The sequence below is a fragment of the Balaenoptera borealis genome (assembly GCF_965194805.1).
Source record: "Balaenoptera borealis genome assembly, chromosome: 11".
Classification (NCBI taxonomy): domain Eukaryota; kingdom Metazoa; phylum Chordata; class Mammalia; order Artiodactyla; family Balaenopteridae; genus Balaenoptera; species Balaenoptera borealis.
Genome location: NC_138868.1, coordinates 1,164,487 through 1,191,586, shown reverse-complemented (window position 1 = coordinate 1,191,586; position 27,100 = coordinate 1,164,487). Strand labels below are relative to the sequence as shown.

Genomic DNA, 27,100 nt, shown 5'->3' with positions numbered 1-27,100 from the left:
TCATAAAAGGGTCTAACTCAGGAACGGCCAGATGGAAGAGATGCACAGGGCAAGGGGTGCATAGCTTCCATGCCCTCTCCAAGCGCCCACTCTCCCCGAATCTCCCTGTGTCCATCAACCTGGAAACTCACTAACCCTCGCTGTTGAAGAGTTTTTATAGAGCTTAGTCTGTAGCTCCCCCCATCCCCCTGCCCAGAGGTCAACGGGTGGGCCTGAAAGTTCCCTCTGATCACTAGACTTCCTGACGACTAGCCCCATCCTGAGGCTCTCTAGGGGTCCCATCTGAGTAACCTCGTTAGCACACACTCAGGTGCTAATGAAGGACAGACACTCCCTTCACTCAGGAAATGCCAAGGGTTTCAGGGGCTCTGTGCCAGGAACCAGGGACAGAGACCAGATGTATACGGCAATGAGGCGGTAAAAGTCAGATCCCAAATATCTGTCAACAGCAGGACCAACGGGAGCTGGTGACACAGAAGGAAAACCCAGAGCCTGCGGCGTCCTGGCTCCGTCCCTAGTTGCCCCCTCATCTCAGGAGTGGCTCCCCCACCTCTGAAACTCCTTCAAGAGCTGAGACGCAGGCCCCCGTGCTCCCTCCCCGTCCACCCCTCTGCCCCGCCCAGATGGTCCAGGTTTGATCCTGCGGGTCTCCTTACCCCAGGGGCGAGGAAGGCCATCGGGTACTGAAAGTATTCACTGGCCAGCTGACCATTTCTAAAATGATTCCCCACCCAGACAGCTCACCTGCCCGGCGATGCAGTTTATACCCCACGCCTGCCGGATCTCTGTAGATCCAGCTGCTGAGGCAATTGGATGAGCGTGTGGGGAGTGAACTCCTGCCTCACACTCACCAAACACAAATTGAGTTTGAGATCCATCATAGAACTAAATGTAAAAACAAAAACTAACGCTCCTATAAGGAAAGCTAGATTTTTTCAGAGGGGTCAGAAGAAGGCACTAACCCTCAAAGATAAAAGTGATAAATTGGATCATGAAAGTAAAAAACATTTCCCTGTCAAAGGATGCTATTAAGATATCAAGACAATGATGAAGCAAACCAAATACTAGGAGAAAATTGATAGATAGATATATAGATGATAGATAGGTAGATAGATACATAATAGATGAGAGATAGATACATAGACAGATGATAGATAGATATAATAGATAATAGAATAGATAGATAGATGATAGATAGATAATAGATGATAGTTAGATGAGAGATGGATAGATTGATAGATTGTTGATAGATGAGAGATAGATGAGAGATAGATAGATGGATAGAAGATAATAAATAGATGATAGCTAGATAGATAATAGGTAAATGGATAATAGATGATAGATAGATAATAGATAGATAATAGATTAGATAGATAGATAGATGATAGATAATATATAACTAGATAGCTAGATAGATAGATGATAGATAATAGATAGCTAGATAGCTAGATATAGATATATACACACACACACAGTTTATTTAGCTGGAATTTATGGAGAATTTCAATAAATTAATCACAAAAAAAGAAAAGCAAAAAAAAAAAAAAACACAATAAAAATGGACCCCAAAATTGAACATTTTTCCAAGAAAGTATATAAATGGCCAATAAACACATGGAATGGTGCTGAACAACCCTAGTCACCAGAGAAACACAAATCAAGGCGAACATGAGACATCATTACACACCACGAGAATGCCGAAGATTTTTTAAACCTGTAAATATTAGGGAAGACGAGGAGCCACTGGTGCTCTCAGGCATGGCCGGCAAGGATGAAAATGGCGTGAGCACCACGGAAACTGTCAGTTTCTTATAAAGTTAAACCTCCCCCCACCTACGCCCCAGCAAGCCCACTCCTACATGTGTAAGCAAAAGAAACAAGACACATGTTCACAAAAGACTCCTATATAGATATATGTGTGTGTCTGTAAACACATATAATTGAATCACTTTGCTGTACACCTGAAACTAACACAACACTGCACATGAGTTATACTTCAATAAAATAATAATAATGGAAGAATGTTCGTAGAAGTTTTATTCATTGCAGCCGAAAGCTGAAAGCAATCCAGATATCTGGGAGCAAGAGAATGAATGGGGTCCCACTGGAGCACATTTTCACCTGGAACACTTACTTGGCGATTTTAAATATATACACATCAGTGATACACAGGGTAAGATGTTGAGTGAAAGAAGCCAGAATATATGCTTCAGAGTCCCATTTATGTGCCTCCAACAACAGGAAAAACCAGTCAGAAGAAAGGGAGGCTGTGGGGCTGGGGATGGGCTGGAAGCGGGGGAAAGTGGACCCGCTGGATGACGGAAACGGTCTATCACGACCAGGGCGGCGGCTACATCAGAGCACGCTGAGCAAAACTGGTGAGATCGCATATTCAAAGTATGTGTGTTTCACTGGATGTAACTTTCACCTCAATAAAAAAATTAAAATCGACTTTCTAGGAAACGAAGGTCCATTAGAAAGGATGGTTAACCAAAGGGTGGCCGATCCACTCAAACTGTTTTCACAGCCTTCAAAGACGGTAAATGTGAATTATGTCACTTGACTTGTGGAGTTTTTATAAAAACTGACTGAATAAACTAAAAAGCATAGGAGTAATAGGAATTTGTGAAGCCGGGTCCCATGAAGAGAAAGAATACCGGGTCTAATTCCTGTTTGGGGGGTGGTTAGCCAAGAGGAGGGAGGGCAGGAAATGAGAAAAGGAGGAAAAGTCAGGACACACTGAAAGCAAAGTGCTTCAAATCTTGCTTTTCAAATTCAACAAAATATTGAGACTGGTAGTTTGGATGCAGGTAAGTAGTCTTATTTTTCTGCTCAATACTTTTATTTACAGAAATGACACCAATTGATTTTGAAGTAGAGAAATATAAACATTAGAGCCGGGGACAGAGGATTTTTATCAATGAGCAGAAACTGGAAAGCCAAAGATGGTGACTCACTGCCCACGGGTGACCGGATCTCAGGGGCTCCCTGAGCCGGGAGCTGAGGCTCTGTTTACAAAGAGAAATACCTTGAGGAAGAGGCCGCATTTAGAAACCAGAGAAGCAGACCTCAGCTTGAGCTATTGGGAGCTCATGGGACGGCAAAGAGTTTAAGAATAACACTTGTGCATTTGAAATAAGTAAACACATAAGAGGAAGTCATCATGTGTTGAGTATAAACACTGGCAGGTATATAGAGGCTCCTAACCCAGGAGGCTCCACACCTGAGCACCTGCCTGCTCTCCCCACCTGCTCCTCTGACCTACTCCACCCTCCACCCACCGGAACATGGGCTGCTGTGGCTCCAGCTGCTGTGTGCCCATCTGCTGCTGCAAGCCCGTGCACTGCTGTGTGCCAGCCTCTTCCTGCTCCAGCAAAGGGGGCTGTGGCTCCTGTGGGGGCTCCAAGGGGGGCTGTGGCTCATGTGGCTGCTCCCAGTCTAGCTGCTCTGTCCCCATTTGCAGCCAGTGCAAGATCTGAGATGCCGACCACAGACCTCAGGTGGTTCCAGCCAATCCAGCCTCCCTGGCCATGAGTGGTGACACATCCCATACCCCCAGCGCACACTTCTCGGTCCATCCTCTCCAGGAGTGATGCAGTCTGAATCTTCAGGCCCAGAGATCCTGATGGAGAAGGGGGTCCCCCTCATACTTTCTGAGCCATCTGCGGACTCACTGACGCACTCATAACTCAGAAGAATCTTCCTCCTGCCCACTGAGCTTTACCATCTGCAGGCTCTTCGGGGGCTAAGCCACAGAAAACCCACCCATCATGCTCCGAATGGGGCACAGAGCTGTTCTAACCATCTCCTTCCTGGCCTCTTACTGCTGGGTCCTGATTCTCATAGAACCTCAGGGCTGGCGCTCACCGCCCAGAGTCTGGGGGCCCAGATCCACTAAATACCCCTCCGCTCTTCCCTGACACCAGCTCATTCTGATTCTTGGTCTAGCAAATTCTATTCTGGACTTTGTGAAGTCTCTAAATAAATTCTCAACAACAAGCCTTGTCTCACTATGGTTCTTTTCTCACAGCCTTTCTCAGAAGAAACATTTCTAAATGTCTGGTGCACCATCAGTGGTAGCAGAAACCAGGGTGTGTTGGCAATATTTACTAAAATGTAGTACATGTTCACCTTTTTATTCTGTATCTTGAGTTCTCAGTATTTATCCAGAGGAAAGGATACTGGATGCTCACAAATTTTGTGGACAAGGTCAGTTAACACAAAGTTATTTCTAAGAGGATGAAAGTAGCAACCACCTAAAATTGAATGACTGAGACTTGTTTATATGACTTATGATATATTCTTTGGGTGGTTGTGCAGACAACCAGTACAAATGCCTGTGGGATCTTTATAACCTGGGGATGTGGTTTTGTTATTAAGTAATGAAAAAAAGTCACAAAATGTTATAAGCATGTGATCACAACCATGTGTGCCCAACCCAAGAGATGGATGAGGTAGAGTTTCCTTAATCTTTTTTTTTGGCTGTGTTGGGTCTTAGTTGCATGATCTTCGTTGTGGCTTGTCTCTAGTTGTGGTGTGCGGGTTTTCTCTCTCTAGTTGAGGCGCACGGGGTCAGTAGTTGTGGCACGTGGGCTTAGTTGCCCCGCGGCATGTGGGATCTTAGTTCCCCGACCAGGGGTCAAACCCATGACCCCTGCATTGGAAGGCGGATTCTTTACCACTGGACTACGAAGGAAGTCCCTAATCTTTTTATTTTTCATTTTAAAAATTAATAAACTTTTAAAAAATATGCAGATTTGGGACACTATGAGCATTCTTTATTCTGAAATGGGTGGTGGTTACACGGTACAAAAGTTCAATGAGCTGTAAACTTTTAAGGTAGGTACACTTTCCCACCTCAAATCAAAAGCAAAACACAAAAATGAAAAGAAATTATGCAGATGTTCTTAAGTCATATGAAGAAATAGATCACATCAAGCCCAATGTTGGATGTCAGAGAAAAATCACTTGCCTGGTTTTGCCAGATACAACACCATGAGGTGAGCAGGCACCTCTGGCCCTAAGCAAAGAGCTCACTTCTAAGTGTAGTTTTCCGAATATGCTGCTCCTCCAGGAACTGCTGGCATTGTCAACACCAAAGAAGAGTGGGAAACTTTTCATGAGGAGCCTGAAACCTTTTGTGAGACCCAATCCTGTCTTCCACAAACTCAAAGTTACAAAAATCTTTGGAGGGACAAGAGTGGCACAGGCCAAGAACACTGGCAGGAAACACAAAGACTGCACAGCCAATCACCAAAAGGGCAGTAGGTGTCAGGGAGGGCTCTGCAGACAGGATCAGTGTGTTCCAGGGGCAAGGAACACCGAGCCCAGTTCCCTCTGGGCTCAGGAACACTGACCCAGCATCATTCACTGGTGATCACCATCAGCCAAGTAAACTTGTGGGGAAGGATCTATCTAATGGGGAAAGAAGAGTCTTTCAACAAATGGTGCTGGGAAAACTGGATACCCACATGCCAAAGTATCAAGTTGGGCCCTTATTTCACACCATACACAAAAATTAACTAAAAATAGACCCAAGACCCAAATTTAAGTGCTAAAACTATGGAACTCTTAGAAGAAAACAGAGGTGTAAATATTCATGACTTTGGATTTGGCAAAGCATTCTTAGATATGGCACCAAAAGCATAAGCAACAAAAGAAAAATGGATAAATTGGACTTCATCAAAATTAAAAACATTTGTGCTTCAAAGAATATCACTATGAAAGTGAAAAGACAACACAGACTGGGAAAAAATGTTTGCAAATTGTATATCTGAAATGGGCTTTTATCTGAAATATACAAACTTAACTTTGTCTGATGGTGATTGCCAACGATTTCCTCTCAGGAAATTGGAAATAGAGGGAAACTTCCTCAACTTGATAAAGAACATCTACAAAAACCTACGGGTAACATCATACTTAATGGTAAGAAACTCAAAGCTTTCCCACTAAGATCAGAAACAAGGCAAAGATGTACTACTGTCTCACCACTGCTTTCCAACATCATACTGGAAGTGCTAGCTAATGCAATAAGACAAGAAAAGGAAATAAAAGGTATACAGACTTGGAAGGAAGAAATAAAACTGTCTTTGCTCACAGATGACATGATCACATGTGTAGAAAATCCAAAATAATCAATAACAACAATTCCCAAGTACAGACCCCCCCCCATCTCATGTCCCCTGCCTCTTGTTTGTAGAAAAGTTTTAGCCTCCTAGGCCTTCCCTATGTTCCAAAGAGCTAATTTAATCAGAGAGGTGAGAAAATGTAGAAACAAAGGAAAACAGTCAAGCAAGACAAAATAAGAGTTTAGCCATAAAACAAGGTCAAGGACTTTAGTTCTTCCTTAAGGGCTATAGATAATATCCTGAGCCATATCTTTGAGCTGTTTTGCAGATACTGAAACCCCCACCAGGTGGGAAAAGTTAACTGCATGCTGACCACCAGCACAGAAGCCCCAGACCAGCTGGAACCAAAAGGTTGATGATTGAGAGTCTTGAAACATCACCCTGTTACGTCACCATCAACCAGTCAGAGAATTGTGCATAAGCTGATCACCCACCCTGTGACCCCCTCGCTCACAGAGTCTTTAAAGACCCTTCCCACAGGAATTCCCTGGCAGTCCAGTGGTTAGGACTCCACGTTTTCACTGCTGAGGGTGTGGGTTCAAACACTGGTCGGGGAGATAAGATCCTGCAAGCCATGGCCAAACATAATTTATTTATTTATTTATTTATTTAATTTTTAAAAAAAGACCCTTCCCTGAAAGCCATGGGGGAGTTCAGGTCTTTTGAACATGAGCTGCCCGTTCTCCTTGCTTGGTGCCCTGAAGTAAACGCTGCACTTTTCTTCATCACAACCCAGTGTCAGTAGATTTGCATTGCTGTGTGTTGGGCAAGTGGACTCAAGTTTGGTTCGGTAACCAATACAGAATTACCGTGTGACTCATCAATTCTACATCTAGGTATATACCCAAAAGAATTGAAAGTAGGAACTCAAACGGGTATTTGTTTGTACACTCTCATTCTGGCAGCATATTCACAATTGCCAAAAGGTGGAAATAACCCAAGTGTTCAACAGATAAATGGGTTAAAAAAAAAAAAGTGATCTATACACACAATGGAATATTATTCAGCCATAAGAAGCAATGCAGTTCTGATATATGCTACACCATGGATGAACCTCGAACACATTATGCTTAATGAAATCAGCCAAACACAAAAGGACAAATATTGTTATTATTCCATTGTTATGAAATGTCTAGAGTGGGCAAATTCATAGAGACAGAAATCAGACCCAAAACCACCAGGCCTGGTGGGAGAGGGAATGAGAGTTACTGCTTAATGGGGACAGAGTTTCTGTTTGGAGTGAAGAAAAAAATCTGGAAATGGATGGTGGTGATGATTACACAACATCATGACTGTACATAATGCCACTGAATTGTATACTTAAAAATGGTTAAAATGGTAGATTATATGCTATGTATGTTTTATCACAATTTTAAAATTACTTTAAGATGGCAGATGAATAATAAAGTAAACCAGAAAGTTTATTTAGAAATTAAGATTCCCTAAGTAATCCCTAAAAGAGGGGATCCTAGAATCAGGAGTAAACAGGGGCTGTCTCCCCTCTACCCTGAGCTACATGGTGATGGAGACTCCTGGGGAGAGACGGGGCATCAAAGGCACCTTCAGGTAAGTGAGGGTCTGGGCTTCATTTGGTGCTCAGTAGAGAGAACAGCACACACCTAAGAACTGCAAGTGTCCCATTCCTAGAAAATTCCAGAAAACCTAAAAATTCTGGAAATTACTTTCCATTAATAACTGCAAAACAACCAAAAAGAATAATAGCTGCAAAACAAAATGGCAAGAGGTTAAATTTAGAAACATGAGAAAGAGGATGGTGGGCAGAGCCAATGAGAGGCCAGGGACAAGAATCGTGCATGTGCACAATCACACACACACACCAAACACACACACACACTCACTCAATGTGCCCTGGAGAAATGGCACAAACAGGAAGTAGGAAGCCAGTATGTGGTCAGCTTGACCCTGGCAAGTATATAAAGATTCCTAGCCCAGAAGGCCCCACACCTGAGCACCCACCCTCTCTCTCCGCCTGCTCCTCTGACCTACTCCACCCTCAACTCACCAGAACCATGGGCTGCTGTGGCTGTTCCAGAGGCTGTGGCTCTAGCTGCTGTGTGCCCATCTGCTGCTGCAAGCCTGTGTGCTGCTGTGTGCCAGCGTGTTCCTGCTGCAGCTGTGGCAAAGGGGGCTGTGGCTCCTGTGGGGGCTCCAAGGGGGGCTGTGGCTCATGTGGCTGCTTCTAGTCTACCTGCTGTGTCCCCATTTGCTGCCAGTACAAGATCTGAGGCTCTGACCTCGGACCCCCCTACAAGTGGCTCCAATCTGAGCTCCCATGGCCATGACCAGTGAGACACCCCATATCCTCAGAGCCCAGAGCCTTGTCCATCTTTATCAGGAAAGGCATCACCTGAGACTCTGGATCCTGACAGAGCCGAAGGGCCACCTCGTGCTCTGCCCCCATCTTGGAGTCCCTCCCCCACTCTTACTCCAGAAGGCCCTTCCTCCTTGTCTCTTCCCTTGTGTCTGCTGCTCATCGGGGTTTGAGCCAGAAACACCCACCGCTTTCCTCACTGAACTCCAAGCATCAGTTAGTGCTGTTACCGCCAGAGACCTACCTATCTCCCTGTCCCCGTCACCTCTCTTCTGCTCCACCTGTAACACCTGAGCTGTGCTGGGTCAGGGCCCCCAGGAGGGAGCTAACGCCCCCCCTGCCCTGGGGCCGCCAGGTACCCCCGAACCATCTCTCCTCTTCCCTGGGCCTTGCCCCCCCCAACATCTGCTCACTCTCCTCTGTCTGCCAAGGTCTGCTCCAGACCCTGAAGAGCCCCTAAATAAACACATTCTCCAACACAAGCCTGGGGCTCACTGTGATTCTTTTTTACATTCTTTGTAGATGCAAAACCTAGCAAACACCCAGCGGGAGTGAAAACTGGTGAAGTTTCATGATATTTACAAATGTTTAACTTGCATCGCCTTTTTGAGAGACACGTTTTCTCAGAATGTGTCCTAAGGAACAATTCCTGGTTATTCCCCAGAAAAAACATAATAAGGCTGTGAGTCAGATCATTATTTATAGAAGCAAGAACTCAGGAGGTACCTAAAAGTACAGCCAGTGTGACTTGGTGATGTGAGAAAGTCTTCCACCCACACGGTGGGCGGCAGGTGGAGGGCACAGACACCTGTGCATCCTTGCCACCTGAAAGGACGATTTTGTTGTTCAGGAAGGACCTGCCAGGACACAGCCTTTTCTCAGCTTCTGTGCACTCGGGACCTTGCATAATATTTCTGTTTCTCTGCTTGGCTGGGGCTCCTTCCTGCTCTGACACAGTCAGGACCAGTCTCTTAGGAGAATCTGAGCTTATCTCATTTGCCTTTTTAAACTACACGTTTCTTATGTTGATTCAAAAACATGGTTTAAAATAACATACAGGAGGCGGAATCAAGATGGCAGTGTGGGAAGACACAGAGTTAGCGTCTCCCCACAACTAGGGCGCCTGCCAGCCTCTGGTGGGGGACTCTGACGCCCAGGAAGATGGGAGGAACCCCAAAAGTGAACCAGTAGGACGTAGGGGGACTTAGGGGGGAGGAGAAGTGGAGGCCAGACAGGATCGGCGCCCCTGAGGCAGGGGAGATCAGGAGAGGCAGGCAGGAGGGACTCTCTGGGAAGAGTGGGAGAGGAGTGGAGGGCAATCGCCCGGCCCATTCAGGCTCGGGAGCCCACTGAGCTCCCAGGCTGGTCCCCTGCCCTCCAAGGCCACCTCCCTCCCCAAGCTTCACTGGTCCTGGGGGCATAGGAGTGAGACCGAGGAGATCAGGTGAGGCAGGCAGGAGGGGCCCTCCCAGACCAGAGGACCAGGAGAGGAGAGGAGGGTATCTGCCCCACCCACTCGAGCCCAGGAAGCCTGCTGGGCTCCCAGGTGAGGTCCCTGCCCTCTGAGACCAGGGGTGGGGGGCATGCCTGGGCCCCTTCTGTTCCTTGAGCCTAAGCCCCACCCCCCACAGTCCCCAGGGCCTTTTCCAGCCCTGTGGGTCCTGAGCATAGATCCCACCCACCACCCAAACCTCACCCTTGCTTAGGCCCTGCCCTCCACAGCCAAGGCCTTTTCGCCCCGATTTTTCTTTTTTTTCTTTTCCCTCCTCCTCTTTTTTACTACTGTGGTACTGACATACCTTCTGGTTGTTGATTCATCTGTATTTTTATTTTTATATTCTTTCTAACATATCTGTTAGTTTCCTACTCTAATTTTATTTTTTACTTTGTTATTGTTCTTTCTTTTTTTTTTTTGCCACCCCACGTGGCTTGCGGGATCTTGGTTCATGAGCCCGGGGTCAGGCCAAAGCTCCTGCGGTGGGAGCTCTGAGTCCAAACCACTGGACAAACAGAGAACCTCAGACCCCAGGGACTATTCATTGGAGTGAGTTCTCACAGAGTTCCTCGTCTCAGCACAAAGACCCAGCTCTACCCAATAGCCTACAAACTCCAGTGTTGGAAGCCTCAGGCCAAACAACCAGTAAGAGAGGAACACAATCCCACACATAAAAAAATGAGATGGCAAAAAAATATGTCACAGATGAAGGAGCAAGGTAAAAACCTACAAGACCAAAGAAATGAAGAGGAAATAGGCAATCTACCTGAAAAAGAATTCAAAGTAATGATAGTAAAGATGATCTAGAATCTCAGAAATAGAATGGAGGCACGGATTGAGAAAATACAAGAAATGTTTAACAAGGATCTAGAAGAACTAAAGAACAAACAAACAGAGATGAACAACACAATAACTGAAATGAAAAATACACTAGAAGGAATCAATAACAGAATAACTGAGGCAGAAGAACGAATAAGTGAGCTGGAAGACAGAATGGTGGAAATAACTGCCGAGGAGCAGAATAAAGAAAAAAGAATGAAAAGAATTGGAGACAATCTCAGAGACCTCTGGGACAACACTAAACGCACCAACATTCGAATTATAGGGGTCTCAGAAGAAGAAGAGAAAAAGAAAGGGTCTGAGAAAATATTTGAAGAGATTATAGTTGAAAACTTCCCTAACATGGGAAAGGAAATAGTCACCCAAGTCCAGGAAGCACAGAGAGTCTCATACAGGATAAACCCTAGGAAAAACACACCAAGACACATATTAATCAAACTAACAAAAATTAAATTCAAAGAAAAAATATTAAAAGCAGCAAGGGAAAACAAAAGATAACATACAAAGGAATCCCCATAAGGTTATCACCTGATTTTTCAGTGGAAACTCTGCAGGCCAGAAGGGAGTGGCAGGATATACTTAAAGTGATGAAAGAGAAAAACCTACAACCAAGATTACTCTACCCAGCAAAGATTTCATTCAGATTCGATGGAGAAGTCAAAAGCTTTTCAGACAAGCAAAAGCTAAGAGAATTCAGCACCACCAAACCAGCTTTCCAACAAATGCTAAAGAAACTTATCTAGGCAGGAAACACAAGAGAAGAAAAAGACCCACAAAAACAAACCCAAAACAATTAAGAAAATGGTAATAGGAACATACATATCAATAATGACCTTGAATGTAAATGGATTAAATGCCCCAACCAAAAGACACAGACTGGCTGAATGGATACCAAAACAAGACCCATATACATGCTGTCTACAAGAGACCCACTTCAGACCTAGGGACACATACAGACTGAAAGTGAAGGGATGGAAAAAGATATTCCATGCAAATGGAAATCAAAATAAAGCTGGAGTAGCAATACTCGTATCAGATAAAATAGACTTTAAAATAAAGACTGTTACAAGAGATAAGGAGGGACAGTACATAATGATCAAAGGATCAATCCAAGAAGAAGATATAACAATTATAAATGTTTATGCACCCAGCATAGGAGCACCTCAATATATAAGGCAAATGCTAACAACCATGAAAGGAGAAATCGACAGTAACACAATAATAGTAGGGGACTTTAACACCCCACTTACACCAATGGACAGATAAATCCAAACAGAAAATAAATAAGGAAACACAAGCTTTAAATGACACAGTACACCAGATAGATCTAATTGATATTTATAGAACATTCCACCCAAAAGTGGTAGAATACACTTTCTTCTCAAGTGCACACGGAACATTCTCCAGATGTCATTTGTGGCATCTTGGGTCACAAATCAAGCCTCAGAAAATTTAAGAAAATTGAAATCGTATCAAGCATCTTTTCTGACCACAACACTATGAGATTGGAAATCAATTACAGGGAAAAAAAACTGTAAAAAACACAAATGCATAGAGGCTAAACAGTGCGCTACTAAATAACCAAGAGATCACTGAAGAAATCAAAGAAGAAATTTAAAAATACATAGAAACAAATGACAATGAAAACACAATGACCCAAAACCTATGGGATGCAGCAAAAGCAGTTCTAAGAGGGAAGTTTATAGCAATTCAATCTCACCTCAAGAAACAAGAAAAATCTCAAATAAACAATCTAACCCTACACTTAAAACAACTAGAGAAAGAAGAACAAAGAAAACTCAAAGTCAGTAGAAGGAAAGAAATCATAAAGATCATAGCAGAAATAAATTAAATAGAAATGAAGAAAACAACAGCAAAGATCAATAAAACTAAAAGGTGGTTCTTTGAGAAGATAAACAAAATTGATAAACCCTTAGCCAGACTCATCAAGAAAAAAAGGGAGAGATGCAAATCAATAAAATTAGAAATGAAAAAGGAGAAATCACAACTGACACTGCAGAAATACAAAGGATTATAAAAGACTACTACAAACAACTATATGCCAATAAAATGGACAACCACGAAGATATGGATAAATTATTGGAAAGGTACAATTTTCCAAGACTGAACCAGGAAGAATTAGAAAATATAAACAGACCTATCACAAGTAATGAAATTGAAACTGTAATTAAAAATCTTCCAACAAACAAAAGTCCAGGACCAGATGGCTTCACAGGCGAATTCTATCAAACATTCAGAGAAGAGCTAACACCGATCCTTCTCAAACTCTTCCAAAAAATTGCAGAGGGAGAAACACTCCCAAATTCATTCTATGAAGCCACCATCACCCTGATACCAAAACCAGAAAAAGATATCACAAAAAAGAAAATTATAGAACAATATCACTGATGAACATAGATGCAAAAATACTGAACAAAATACTAGTAAACAGAATCCAATAGCACATTAAAAGAATCATACACCATGATCTAGTGGGATTTATCCCAGGGATGCAAGGATTCTTCAATATATGCAAATCAATCAATGTGATACACCACATTAACAAATTAAGGAATAAAAACCATATGATCATCTCAATAGATGCAGAAAAAACTTTTGACAAAATTCAACACCCATTTATGATAAAAACTCTCCAGAAAATGGGCATAGAGGGAACCTACTGCAACATAATAAAGGCCATATATGACAAACCCACAGCAAACATCATTCTCAATGGTGAAAAACTGAAAGCATTTCCACTAAGATCAGGAACAAGACAAGGATATCCACTCTCACCACTCTTATTCAACATAGTTTTGGAAGTCCTAGCCATGGCAATCAGAGAAGAAAAAGAAATAAAAGGAATACAAATTGGAAAAGAAGAAGTAAAACTGTCACTGTTTGCCGATGACATGATACTATTCATAGAGAATCCTAAAGATGACACCAGAAAACTACTAGAACTATTCAATGAATTGGGTAAAGTTGCAGGATACAAAATTAATGCACAGAAATTTCTGGCATTCCTATACACCAACAACAAAAAATCAGAAAGAGAAATTAAGCAAACATTCCCATTTACCATTGCAACAAAAAGAATAAAATACCTAGGAATAAACCTGGCTAAGGAGCGAAAGACTTGTACTCAGAAAACTATAAAACACTGATTAAAGAAATCAAAGATGACATAAACAGATGGAGAAATATACCATGTTCTTAGATTGGAAGAATCAATATTGTGAAAATGACTATACTACCCAAAGCAATCTACAGATTCAATGCAATCCCTATCAAACTACCAATGGCATTTTTCACAGAACTAGAACAAAAAATTTCACAATTTGTATGGAAACACAAAAGACCCCGAATAGCCAAAGCAATCTTGAGAAAGAAAAACGGAGCTGGAGGAATCAGGCTCCCTGACTTCAGACTCTACCACAAAGCTACAGTAATCAAGACAGTATGATACTGGCACAAAAACAGAAATATAGATCAATGGAACAGGATAGAAAGCCCAGAGATAAACCCATGCACATATGGTCACCTTATCTTTGATAAAGGAGGCAAGAACATACAATGGAGAAAAGACAGCCTCTTCAATAAGTGGTGCTGGGAAAACTGGACAGGTACATGTAAAAGAATGAAATTAGAACACTCCCTAACACCATACACAAAAATAAACTCAAAATAGATTAAAGACCTAAATGTAAGGCCAGACACTATCAAACTCTTAGAGGAAAACATAGGCAGAACATTTCATGACATAAATCACAGCAAGATCCTTTTTGACTCACCTCCTAGAGAAATGGAAATAAAAACAAAAATAAACAAATGGGACCTAATGAAACTTAAAAGCTTTTGCACAGCAAAGGAAACCGTAAACAAGACGAAAAGACAACCCTCAGAATGGGAGAAAATATTTGCAAATGAAGCAACTGACAAAGGATTAACCTCCAAAATATAAAAGCAGCTCATGCAGCTCAATATCAAAGAAACAAACAACCCAATCCAAAAATGGGCAGAAGACCTAAATAGACATTTCTCCAAAGAAGATATACAGATTGCCAACAAACACATGAAAGGATGCTCAACAACACTAATCATTTGAGAAATGCAAATCAAAACTACAATAATGTATCACCTCACACCGGTCAGAATGGGCATCATCAAAAAATCTAGAAACAATAAATGCTAGAGAGGGTGTGGAGAAAAGGGAACCCTCTTGCACTGTTGGTGGGAGTATAAGTTGATACAGCCACTATGGAGAACAGTATGGAGGTTCCTCAAAAAACTAAAAATAGAACTACCATATGACCCAGCAATCCCACTACTGGGCATATACCCTGAGAAAACCATAATTCAAAAAGAGTCATGTACCACAATGTTCATTGCAGCTCTATTTACAATAGCCAGGACACGGAACAAACCTAAGTGTCCATTGACAGATGAATGGATAAAGATGTGGCACATATATACAATGGAATATTACTCAGCCATAAAAAGAAATGAAATTGCATTATTTGTAGTGAGGTGGATGGTCCTAGAGTCTGTCATACAGAGTGAAGTAAGTCAGAGAGAGAAAAATAAATACTGTATGCTAGGAATCTAAAAACAAAAAATGGTTCTGAAGAACCTAGGGGCAGGACAGGAGTAAAGACGCAGACATAGAGAATGGACTTGAGGACACCGGGAGGGGGAAGGGTAAGCTGGGACGAAGTGAGAGAGTGGCATGGACATATATACACTACCAAATGTAAAATAGATAGCTAGTGGGAAGCAGCTGCATAGCACAGGGAGATCAGCTTGTTGCTTTGTGACCACCTAGAGGGGTGGGATAGGGAGGGTGGGAGGGAGACGCAAGAGGGAGGAGATATGGGGGTATATGTATATGTATAGCTGATTCACTTTGTTTTACAGCAGAAACTAACACAACATTGTAAAGCAATTATACTCCAATAAAGATCTATTAAAAAAATAAAATAAAATAACATATAAATGATAAAATGATCCACATCTTCTAAATAATTCCTAAAGGAAGACATTCTAGACATTGGGACCCATGGTCTCTCAGGAGAGAAGCATCTCAGGTTCTCAGAAAAGGCTGCAAACCTTCACTGACTCCACGAGCTCTTATTCAACACCTGCTGGATACCAGGCCCTGTTCTGACTCAGGAAACAGCAGCAAACAGCATAAAGGACCTGCTCTCCAGGTCCTGACCGTCCAGTCGAGAGAGGCAGACAGGAAACATGTGAGCAGCCAGCGGGTGATGCCAGGGGCTTAGAAGGTGCCGTGGAAATGGGAGGGAAGGCTGGAAGGACGAGCGTGCAGCCCGGGGCCACAGCATCGCGATGCCGAACCCAGATGCCACGCGGAAGACCACTAGGCACTCAGGGACGCAAATGAAGATGGCGGTCCTGCTCCACCTCAGTCTACAGCAGCGATGCTTCCCAAGGCCAGAGGCAGACGGGTTCCAGTTCATGACAAAACTCTCCCCACGCACAGAATAATGAGGAAAAGTTTGTTTTTCATGAAGTTAAAAAAGGTTCAATGCAAAGAGCTAAACTTGACACTGAGATTCTACCTTTGCTCATGATCAATGCTAAAATCTCCCTACCTGACACTGATGTCAGTGGTGGGTGCTTTTCCACGTCCTTGTCAGCAAAGTTAAAAGTTGTCAACAGTAAGCCGGTCCTTAGCACCGTCTTGTAAAATTTTATAGATCCATGAAATTCAGAACCCTGGGAACCACTCTCTTGGGCCTAATAAGATATTAACTGTACCCCTGATGCAAAAGCCTCTCAAATAATGTAGTGGGTTTCTTGATTTACTGGTATGTCCACTTTGAAATAGGAAAATACCCTGTGGATATTCACAGAAAAGCACACAAGCTCTCACATCAAGCACTGCTGATGGGTGCATTTTAACTACCCTCTGCATATACCAGTTATTGGGTTGGCCAAAAGTTCGTTCGGGTTTTTCCATAACATCTTAACGGAATAGAATAGAATTATACTCTTCACGTTTCTTTGTAAGCAACTTGATTTTTTCTACCAAAACATGTATCGTGGATATCCGTCCTAGGAGGTAGATGTAGGTCTGACTCTTTCGTGGTTTGTATGCCTATACATGCATACCTTTCACATAGCAGGAGCACGTAACACACATGGGACTCACTTCTATATTGTCCTCTTCTTGGCCTGCCTCCTACCATTCCCCCATCCCACCCAACCACCATGCTACCCCCACCTCAGGGACATACCCAAAACACACATGAGATATTTTGTATTGTTTGTAACAAAACCAGGATCCTATTATGCTCATTTCTCTGCATCTACATTTATCACTAACCAGTGCCTCAGGGAAATGTCTCCCATTCAACTGGTATGGCTTAATCTAATCTTCGTACAGGGAATTATTATTGGTTTCCAATTTGGTGGTACTTTTTTTGCCAATGCTAACATAAATATAAAATATATATGTGTGTGTTTATATTTGCTTTTATTTTTAACAATTTCAAGGCTAATTGTGTTGATATTACCTAATTGTATTAATTGATGCTTTCAAAAAAGTAAGCTGTAACAATTTATATTCCCAGGAAAAATGTATAAGCGTACCCTTTTCCCCAGTTTCACCAGCAATAGGTGCTATCATTCTCGTTAATTTTTACCAGAGTGGTAGATATAAAATATCTCATTCTTACTTTAATTTGCTTTTATCTGACTACCAGGGAATTTGATCTACTTTTCATATTTTTATTGAACATTTCTATCTTCTCTTCAGTGAATCGCCTATTTTCTACCCGGTTGTTTGTATTCTACTGGTGAATTTTTAAGAGCTGTTAATGTGCTACAGATCTTAGAACCGATAAAAGACCCCAGCAAGTTTTCAGGATACAAGATCTACCTACAAACCTTGACTGTATGTCGATTCACTCACAATGAACAATCTGAAATTGAGCACGCAATTCCACAGTTCCACAAAGAGTAAATTACTTCAGCGTAAATTTAACAAAGGAACAAGCACTCTGAAAATGACGAAACATCATGGAAAGAAATTAAAGAAGATCTAAATACATTGAAAGACAGCACACGTTTTGTTATGTTTATGTGCCCCCGACAGTCATACGTTGAAGCCCTAACCCTCAGTATGGCTGTATTTGGAAGTGGGGCCTCTGAGGAAGTACTTAAGGTTAACTGAGGTCACAAGGGTGGGCCTTGATCCTATAGGATTACTGTCCCTATGAAAAGAGACAGCAGAGAGCCCTCTCTCCCCCCCTCCCTCCCCCTCCCCCTCCCTCTCCCTCTGTCTCTCTCTCTCCCCCCACCCCCAGTCATGCACATGCTAAGGAAAGGCTTTGTGGGGAACACAGTGAGAGACAGCCATCTGCAGCCCATGGGGAGAGCTCTCACCAGAAACTGAATCAGCTGGCACCTTGATCTTGGACTCTGGCCTCCAGAACTGTGAGAAAACAAATTTCTGTTGTTTAAGTCACCGAGTCTATGGTATTTTGTTATGGCAGCTCGAGCTGACAAACACAAAGACTTGATATTATTAAGATGGCAATACTTCCCAAATTATTCTACAGATTCAATGAAACCTCTATCAGAATCCCAGCTGGCTTCTTTGAAGAAACTGACAAGCTGATTTTAAAGTTCATATGGGAACTTAAGGGATCCAGAACAGCCAAAACAATCTTTAAAAAGAAGAACAAAGTTGGAGGACTCACATTTGCTGATTTCAAAACTTACTACAAAGCTATTTTAGTCAAGACAGTGTGGTACTGGCATAAGGACAGACACATAGACCAATGGAACAGAATCGAAAGAAAGCCCAGAAATAAATCCTCATATATTGGGTTGGCCAAAGTTTCGTTCGGTTTTTTTCCATAAGATGGCTCTAGTAGCACTTAGTTATCTTTAACTTCATTTGAGACAATTTTGTTAGATGGTATTGTGACAGCTGTCATATCAGCGTTCATTTTTTTTAATACTTTCATTTTATCTTTTCCCTCTCTCCTTTTATTTTATTACTTTTATTTATTTATTTATTTATTTTTGGCTGTGTTGGATCTTCATTGCTGCGTTCGGGCTTTCTCTAGTTATGGCGAGTGGGGGCTACTCTTCGTTGTGGTGCACGGGCTTCTCATTGCAGTGGCTTCTCTTGTTGCAGAGCAGGGGCTCTAGGCGTGCAGGCTTCAGTAGTTGTGGTTCGTGGGCTCTAGGGTGCAGGCTCAGTAGTTGTGGCGCACGGGCTTAGTCGCTCCACAGCATGTGCGATCTTCCCGGACCAGGACTCGAACCCGTGTCACCTGCATTGGCAGGCAGAGTCTTAACCACTGTGCAACCAGGGAAGTCCCTCAGCGTTCATTTTTTTAAAACTTCAAATTTGGTGAATTATTGTGTAGCCATTTTAATATTGATGATTGAAGATAAATATCAACATTTTCAGCATATTATGTTTTATTATTTCAAGAAAGGTAAAACCACAACTGAAATGCAAAAAAAGATTTGTGCAGTGTATGGAGAAGGTGCTGTGACTGATCGAACGTGTCAAGAGTGGTTTGCGAAGTTTCGTGCTGGAGATTTCTTGCTGGACGATGTTCCACGGTCAGGTGGACCAGTTGAAGTTGAGAGCGATCAAATCGAGACATTAATTTAGAAAATCAACATTATACCACGAGGGAGATAGCCAACATACTCAAAATATCCAAATTAATCACTGAAAATCATTTGCACCAGCTTGGTTATGTTCATCACTTTGATGTTTGGGTTCCACATAAGTGAGGCAAAAAAAACCTTCTTGACTGTATTTCCACATGCGATTCTCTACCTAAATGTAGTGAAAACATTTTGTTTATAAAACAAATTGTGACGGGCGATAAAAAGTGGATACTGTACGATAATGTGGCATGGAAGAGATCGTGGGGCAAGCGAAATGAACCACCAACAACCACACTAAAGGCCGGTCTTCATCCAAAGAAGGTGATGTTGTAAATATGGTGGGATTGGAAGGGAGTTCTCTATTATGAGCTCCTTCTGGAAAACCAAACGATTAATTCCAACAAGTACTGCTCCCAATTAGACCAACTGAAAGCAGCACTCAACGAAAAGTGTCCAGAATTAGTCAACAGAAAACGCATAATCTTCCATCAGGATAATGCAAGACCACATGTTTCTTTGATGACAAGGCAAAAAATGTTACAGCGTGGCTGGGAAGTTCTGATTCATCCTCCATATTCACCAGACATTGCACCTTCGGATTTCCATTTATTTCAGTCTTTACAAAATTCTCTTAATGGAAAAATTTCCTTTCCCTGGAAGACTGTAAAAGGCACCTGGAACAGTTCTTTGCTCAAAAAGATGAAAAGTTTTGGGAAGATGGAATTATGAAGTTGCCTGAAAAATGGCAGAAGGTAGTAGAACAAAATGGTGAATATGTTGTTCAATAAAGTTCTGGGTGAAAATGAAAAATGTGTCTTTTACTTTTACTTATAAACCAAAGGAACTTTTTGGCCAACCCAATATATGGCCAATGACTACTGACAAGGGTGCCAAGATCAGTGAGGAAAGGACAGTCTCTTCAACAAATGGTGCTGAGAGGGACTTCCCTGGTGGTCCAGTGGTAAAGAATCCACCTTCCAATGCTGGGGACTCGGGTTCGATCCCTGGTCGGGAAACTAAGACCCCACATGCTGCGAGGCAACTAAGCCCGCACGCCACAACTACTGAGCTCGCATGCCTCAATGAGAGAGCCCACGTGCCGCAAACTACAGAGCCCACATTCTCTGCAGCCCGCATGCCACAACTAGAGAGAGAAAACCCGCATGCCACAACTAGAGAGAAGCCCAAGCACTGCAACGAAAAGACCGTGCACCATAACAAAGATCCCTTGTGCCACAACTAAGACCTGATGGAGCCAAAAAAATAAGGAAAATAAATAAATACAATAAATAATTTTTTTTTCAAATGGTGCTGAGAAAACTGGACCTCCATATGCAAAGGAATGAGTTAGAGCCTTACTTTACACCATATACAATACCTAACTCAAAAGAGATCAAAGGCCTACAATTAAGAGGTCAAAACTATAAAACTCTTAGAAGACATGGGGGTAAATCTTTGTGACCTTGAATTTGGCAATGGTTTCTTAGCTATGACATCAAAACACAAGCAACAGAAGAAAAGAATAGATAAACTTTACTTCATTGAAATGTAAAAATTTTGTGCATCAAAGGACACGACCAAAAATGTGAAAAGACAACCTGCAGAATGAGAAAAATATTTACAGATCACATATATGAGAAGGGTCTAGTAACCAGAATATATAAAGAACTCTTACAACTCAAAAATAAAAAGAAAGATAACCCAAATAAAAAGTGGGCAGGACTTGCCTGGTGGTGCAGCGGTTGAGAATCCGCCTGCCAATGCAGGGGACATGGGTTTGAGCCCTGGTCCGGGAAGATCCCACAGGCTGCAGAGCAACTAAGCCCATGTGCCACAACTACTGAGCCTGTACACCTAGAGCCCATGCTCAGCAACAAGAGAAGTCACCGCAATGAGAAGCCCGCGCACTGCTACTAAGAGTAGCCCCCCGCTCACCACAACTAGAGAAAGCCTGCGTGCGGCAACAAAAACCCAATGCAGCCAAAAATAAATAATTAATTTTTTTTTAAGTGGGCAAATGATCTTCATAGATATTTCTCTGAAGAAGATATAGAAATGGCCAACAAGCACATGAAAAGATTTGCAACATCGTTAGTCATCAGGGAAATTTAAATCAAAGCCAGAATGAGATACTACTGCACACCCACGGGATGGCCATAATAAAGAAGGTCAGTGTGGTAACGATGTGGAAGAATTGGACCCTCCATACACTGTTGCTGGGAATGTAACTGGTTCAGAACAATCCGGCTGTTCCTTGAAAAGCTAAACATCAGGTCATCATATGGCCCAGGAATTCTTCTCCTGGGTTTATAACTAAGAGAAATGAAAACATATGTCCACACAAAAGCTTGTACACAAATGTTCACAGCAGAAAAGAAAATGGATATAGACATAGAACTTATACCTTTCCCAAAAATTAACTCAAAATGGATCATAGACCTAAATATAAACCACAAAACTATAAAACTCCTAAAAGATAAGGGGAGAAAATCTGGTGACCTTGGGTTGAGTGAGGACTTCTTAGACAAAACATCAGAAACATGATCTGTAAAAAACTAAGCCGCACTTTGTTAAAATTAAAAACGTCTGCTCTGCAAAAACACTATTAAGAGAATGAAAAGACAAGCCACAGCCTGGGGGAAAAATTAAAAACCTTTCCAAAACACATCTCAGATACAGGACTGGTATCCAAAATATACAAAGAGGGACTTCCCTGCTAGCACAGTGGTTAAGAATCTGCCTGCCACTCTCTCACTTTGTCCCAGCGTGAGAGAGTGGCATAGACATATATACACTACCAAATATAAAATAGATAGCTAGTGGGAAGCAGCTGCATAGCACAGGGAGATCAGCTCGGTGCTTTGTGACCACCTAGAGGGGTGGGATAGGGAGGGTGGGAGGGAGGGAGACGCAAGAGGGAAGAGATATGGGGATATATGTATATGTATGGCTGATTCACTTAGTTATAAAGCAGAAACTAACACACCATTATAAAGCAATTATACTCCAATAAAGATGTTAAAAAAAAAAATTAATCCCCCCGCCAATGCAGGGGACAAAGTTTCGATCCCTGATCTGGGAAGATCCCACATGCCGCGGAGCAACTAAGCCTGTGTGCCACAACTACTGAGCCCACGTTCCACAACTACTGAAGCCCACGCACCTAGAGCCCGTGCTCCGTAACAAGAGAAGCCCCCGCAATGAGAAGCCCGCGCACCGCAACGAAGAGGAGCCCTTGCTCACTGCAACTAGAGAAAGCCCTTGCGCAGCAACGAAGACCCAACGCAGCCAATAAATAAATAAATAACAAAATATACAAAGAATTCTTAAAACTCAAGAATAGAAAACAAACAACTCAATTTAAAAGTGGGGGAAAGATCTGAAAGTACACATCACCAAAGAGGGTGTTCAGATGATAAATAATCACATGAAAAGATGCCCCAGGTCATAGCGCGTTCAGGATTTGCAAATTTAAATGACAATGAGATATCTCTCTATACACCCTGGTGGGAATGCAAAATAGTGCAGCCCCTTTGGAAGACAGTTTGGCAGTTTCTCACAAAACTAAACATGCTCTTACCATACTATTCAGCAATCACATTCCTTGGTATTTACCCAAAGGAGTGGAAAATGTTTGTCTACACAAAAACCTGCACATGGTTGTTCATAGCAGCATTATTTATAATGACCAAAAATTGGAAGCCACCAAGATACCCTTCAGTAGGTGAGTGGATAAATATAAACTGTGGTCCATCCAGACAATGAAATGTTATTCAGTGCTAAAAAGAAATGATCAAATAACTAATAAGGACCTACTGCGTAGCACAGGGAACTCTACTCACTACTCTGTAATGGCCTATATGGGGAAAGAATCTTTAAAAAAGAGTGGATATATGTATATGTATAACTGATTCACTTCGCTGTACACCTGAAACTAACACAACATTGTAAATCAAGTATACTCCAATAAACATGTTTTAGAAAAGAAAGAAAGAAATGAACTATCGAGCCATGAAAAGACAGAGAGGAGCCTTAAAAGCATGCCACTAAGTGAAAGAAGCCGATCTGAAAAGTTGACGGACTGTATGATACCAACCACATGACGTTCTGGAAAAGACAAAGCTGTGGAGACAGTAAAAAGATCAGGGTTTTGCGGGCGGGGGGCGAGGCAGTAAGGAGGTGAGATGAATAAATGAAGCACAGGGAATATTTAGGGCAGTGAAACTATTATTCGATATGATACCATAATGATGGATACGTGTCGTTACACTTTTCTCAAAACCCACAGAGTGTACAACACAAAGAGTGAACTCTAAAGTAAAATATGGGGACTTCCCTGGTGGTCCAGTGGGTAAGACTCTGCGTTTCCAATGCAGGGGACGCGGGTTCAATCCCTGGTCGGGGAACTAAGATCCCACATGCCGCAGGGCACCAAAGCCTGCGCGCCACAACTACTGAGCCCTCGTGCCTCCACTGAGACCCAACGCAGCCAAAAATAAATTGATTTTTTTGAATACATAAAAAAATAAAAAATAAATTTAAAAGATAAACTATGGACTTTGGTTAAATGATAATACATCAGTATTGGCTCACCAATTGTAACAAATGTACCACACTAATGCAAAATGCTAAAACTATGGGAAATTGGGTGGGTAAAGGGTGTATATGGGAATCCTCTGTACTTTTCACTCCATTTCTTCTGTAAACCTAAAACTGTTCCAAAGAAATAAAGCGTATTAAATGTTTTTAAATCTGTGTGTGTATGTGAGCACATCTGACTCACCTAAGCTACTCTTCATTTTGTTTTGTTTACTTGTCATTCAACTCCACCAGAAACTCCATTCTAGTAGGAGCTGGTGCCCAATCTCCTCATTCCTCCAACTCTGTCGCCCCTTAAGTGTGATGTAAGACCTCTTGCTGCCCCGTGGTGCCCACTCCACCTGCTAGGGCATCTGTGCTGGCTGCACCCTCCCAAGATGGGGGAGGCAACCTGGGCTCTGGCCCCGTGGACCATCATGCAGCACAAGGCAAGGGTCAGACGCCGTCAGGCCGTCAGGTGGAATCCTCTCTGCTCCCCAATGTGTCCACTGCTCTTCCAGGAGTCGAGAGGACCCATCCCTCCTTTTTCTTACCTCCTTGGGGACAAAGAGTGAGGACACTTGACTTGACTCCCACTCTACTCTGTGGTTCTCTGTGGTCCAAGTCCTTCTCCAGACCCACTACATCCCAATCCTTCCCCAGGCCAGGGTCTATGACTCTTTCCCAAGTTCTCATTAAGCCGAGTTTCAAGGAAAGCCTGAAACTTAATCTGCAACCCCATGCATGAGCTCCCTCCCCGCCAACCCTCACATGGGTTGGAATCAAAGTTGGCAGTCGAGGAAAGGTACTACAACTCAAGCTGCCATCTTCCTAGAATCCCCTCCAAATTTTACTTCTGACGAGAGATGCAAACTTTTAAAATATTAATCAACAGGATCCAACAGTGTATCAAAATAAAACACACACTGTGACCAACCTGGGCTTATTCCAGGCATGCAAGGATGGTTCCATATCAGGAAATCTAGTCAAACCAGATGGATGTAGAGGTCACCACCTGACCATTTACTAGGAAGCCCTGAGGTAAGGGCACAACCAAACACGGGTACTGCAGACTGGTTAGTGAACTTCACTGTGTAATCAAGTAAAAGGCTAACTTCATGAGGAGAAAGGTGCATCTCTACCAAGATCATCATGTAATTCGCAGGATCCCTTGTCAGGGCCAGAATCAGAGATAGAGACTGAAAGAAAAGGGAAGGAAAGGAGGGGAATTCTCATGCAAAAGGGAAGATGTCCAGCCAAGGGCAGCCGGGTTGGCGGCCCAAGGAGGAAGGTGGCCAGCAGGAGCCGGTGCCCGAGAGGATTCAGGAGCAGTGATGTCTGGGACTCAGGCTTAAGTCTTCCTTTTCAGTGAAGTAATCCTCTTATGCCCTCTTCAGGGCTTAGAACCATCCCTTCAACAAAGTAGCCTTGTATCAGCAACAACTTGGTGCTTAAAGCTTTTTTTTTTTTAATTTTTATTTATTGATTGATTTATGGCTGCATTGGGTCTTCGTTGCTGTGCACAGGCTTTCTCTAGTTGCAGCGAGCGGAGGCTACTCTTCATTGCAGTGCGCAGGCTTCTCATTGTGGTGGCTTCTCTTGTTGCGGAGCACGGCTCTAGGCATGTGGGTTCAGTAGTTGCGGCACACAGGCTCAGCAGTTGCGGCACACGGGCTCAGTAGTTGCGGTGTGCGGGCTCAGTTGCTCCACGGCATGTGGACCTTCCCGGACCAGGGTTCGAACCCATGTCCCCTGAATTGGCAGGCGGATTCTCAATCACTGTGCCACCAGGGAAGCCCGCGCCTTGGTGTTTAGAGAGGAACCTTCTTTCTCTCACGGAGCAAGGCTGAGGAGGGAGACAGACCAGCAGCTGAAAGAAGTACCCTCAGGAGGGAATGGTCTGAGTGGAGAAAGGAAAGAACAGGAACCAGAGGCACCTGTGAGGTTCAGAAATACTCAAGGAGGGGAAGGGATTTTCTTCTAAATACCATGATGGGAACTAGACCATTCTTATTTGGATATTAAAGGAAAGGGTACCCTCAGAAAGCTGACAAAGTCTCGGGTAAAGTGAGGCAAAAATACTGACATACTTATTCATGCCTAGAAATCAACCAAAAAGTCATCTTCAGGTGACAGGATTATGGGCAATCTGTTTTCTTCTCTAGCTTTTATTGTTTCCAGTAAAGACCATGCATGACCTTTAAACTCCACCCATGTAAGATTAACACTGTCAGGGAGAAGCGAGCACAGCAAAGGTAAGAGCCCCTGGGCGGACCATGTTGTTCGTAGGTCACCTGAGGTCAGCAGAGAGACCAGGTGACCAGTGCCCTGGGGCTCCTAGGGGAGCCCTGGCAGCCTAGAGCCGAGGTCCTAATTATAGGGGCCAAAACAAAGGGGAAGAGGACAGACAGGAGACAAAGAAAGTGGATGCTCACCTGAGCCAGGAGGAAGGCAAGAGCAAAGGGGAAAACAGGGCTTAGAAAAATAGCATCAACAGTCACAAGGAAGTGACCATGCACCCAGCACCTGCCCTGGCAGGTATATAGAGGCTCCTGGCCCAGGAGGCTCCACACCTGAGCACCTGCCTGCTCTCCCCACCTGCTCCTCTGACCTACTCCACCCTCCACCCACCGGAACCATGGGCTGCTGTGGCTCCAGCTGCTGTGTGCCCGTCTGCCGCTGCAAGCCCGTGCGCTGCTGTGTGCCAGCCTCTTCCTGCTCCAGCAAAGGGGGCTGTGGCTCGTGTGGGGGCTCCCAGTCCAGCTGCTGTGTCCCCATTTCCTTCCAGTGCAAGATCTAAAGCTCGGAACCCAGACGTTGGGTGTCTCACTGTTTGGTGAAACCCGTATTCTTGTGGTTTCCCTGAATCAGCTCCTTTGCACACACCCTCCCTGATACACCCACAACCTTCTACTTCTCACTCGTGTACGTATCTCGCTCCATGGCTCAGCTCTCCCTCTGGGACCTGTCTTCACCCTCCTCACTCAGGAGACGTGTATTTTCTAGTCACTGGAGATGCATCTCCTTAGAATAGGTGCCGCTGACCACCACGATTGGCCTTTCTGA

The 27,100-nt window shown here is 43.2% G+C and overlaps 1 protein-coding gene across 1 annotated transcript; it reads left to right on the top strand.

Moving 5' to 3' along the window:
* Nucleotides 1-3,287: 3,287 nt before the first annotated feature.
* LOC309605877 (uncharacterized protein) lies at nt 3,288-26,874 on the top strand (the record flags this gene model as incomplete). Its single annotated transcript, XM_082342196.1, has 4 exons — nt 3,288-3,436; nt 7,641-7,694; nt 7,897-8,331; nt 26,759-26,874. 4 exons carry the CDS (start codon nt 3,288-3,290, stop codon nt 26,832-26,834), a joined length of 714 nt encoding a protein of 237 aa, XP_082198322.1. The 3' UTR covers nt 26,835-26,874.
* Nucleotides 26,875-27,100: the final 226 nt, after the last annotated feature.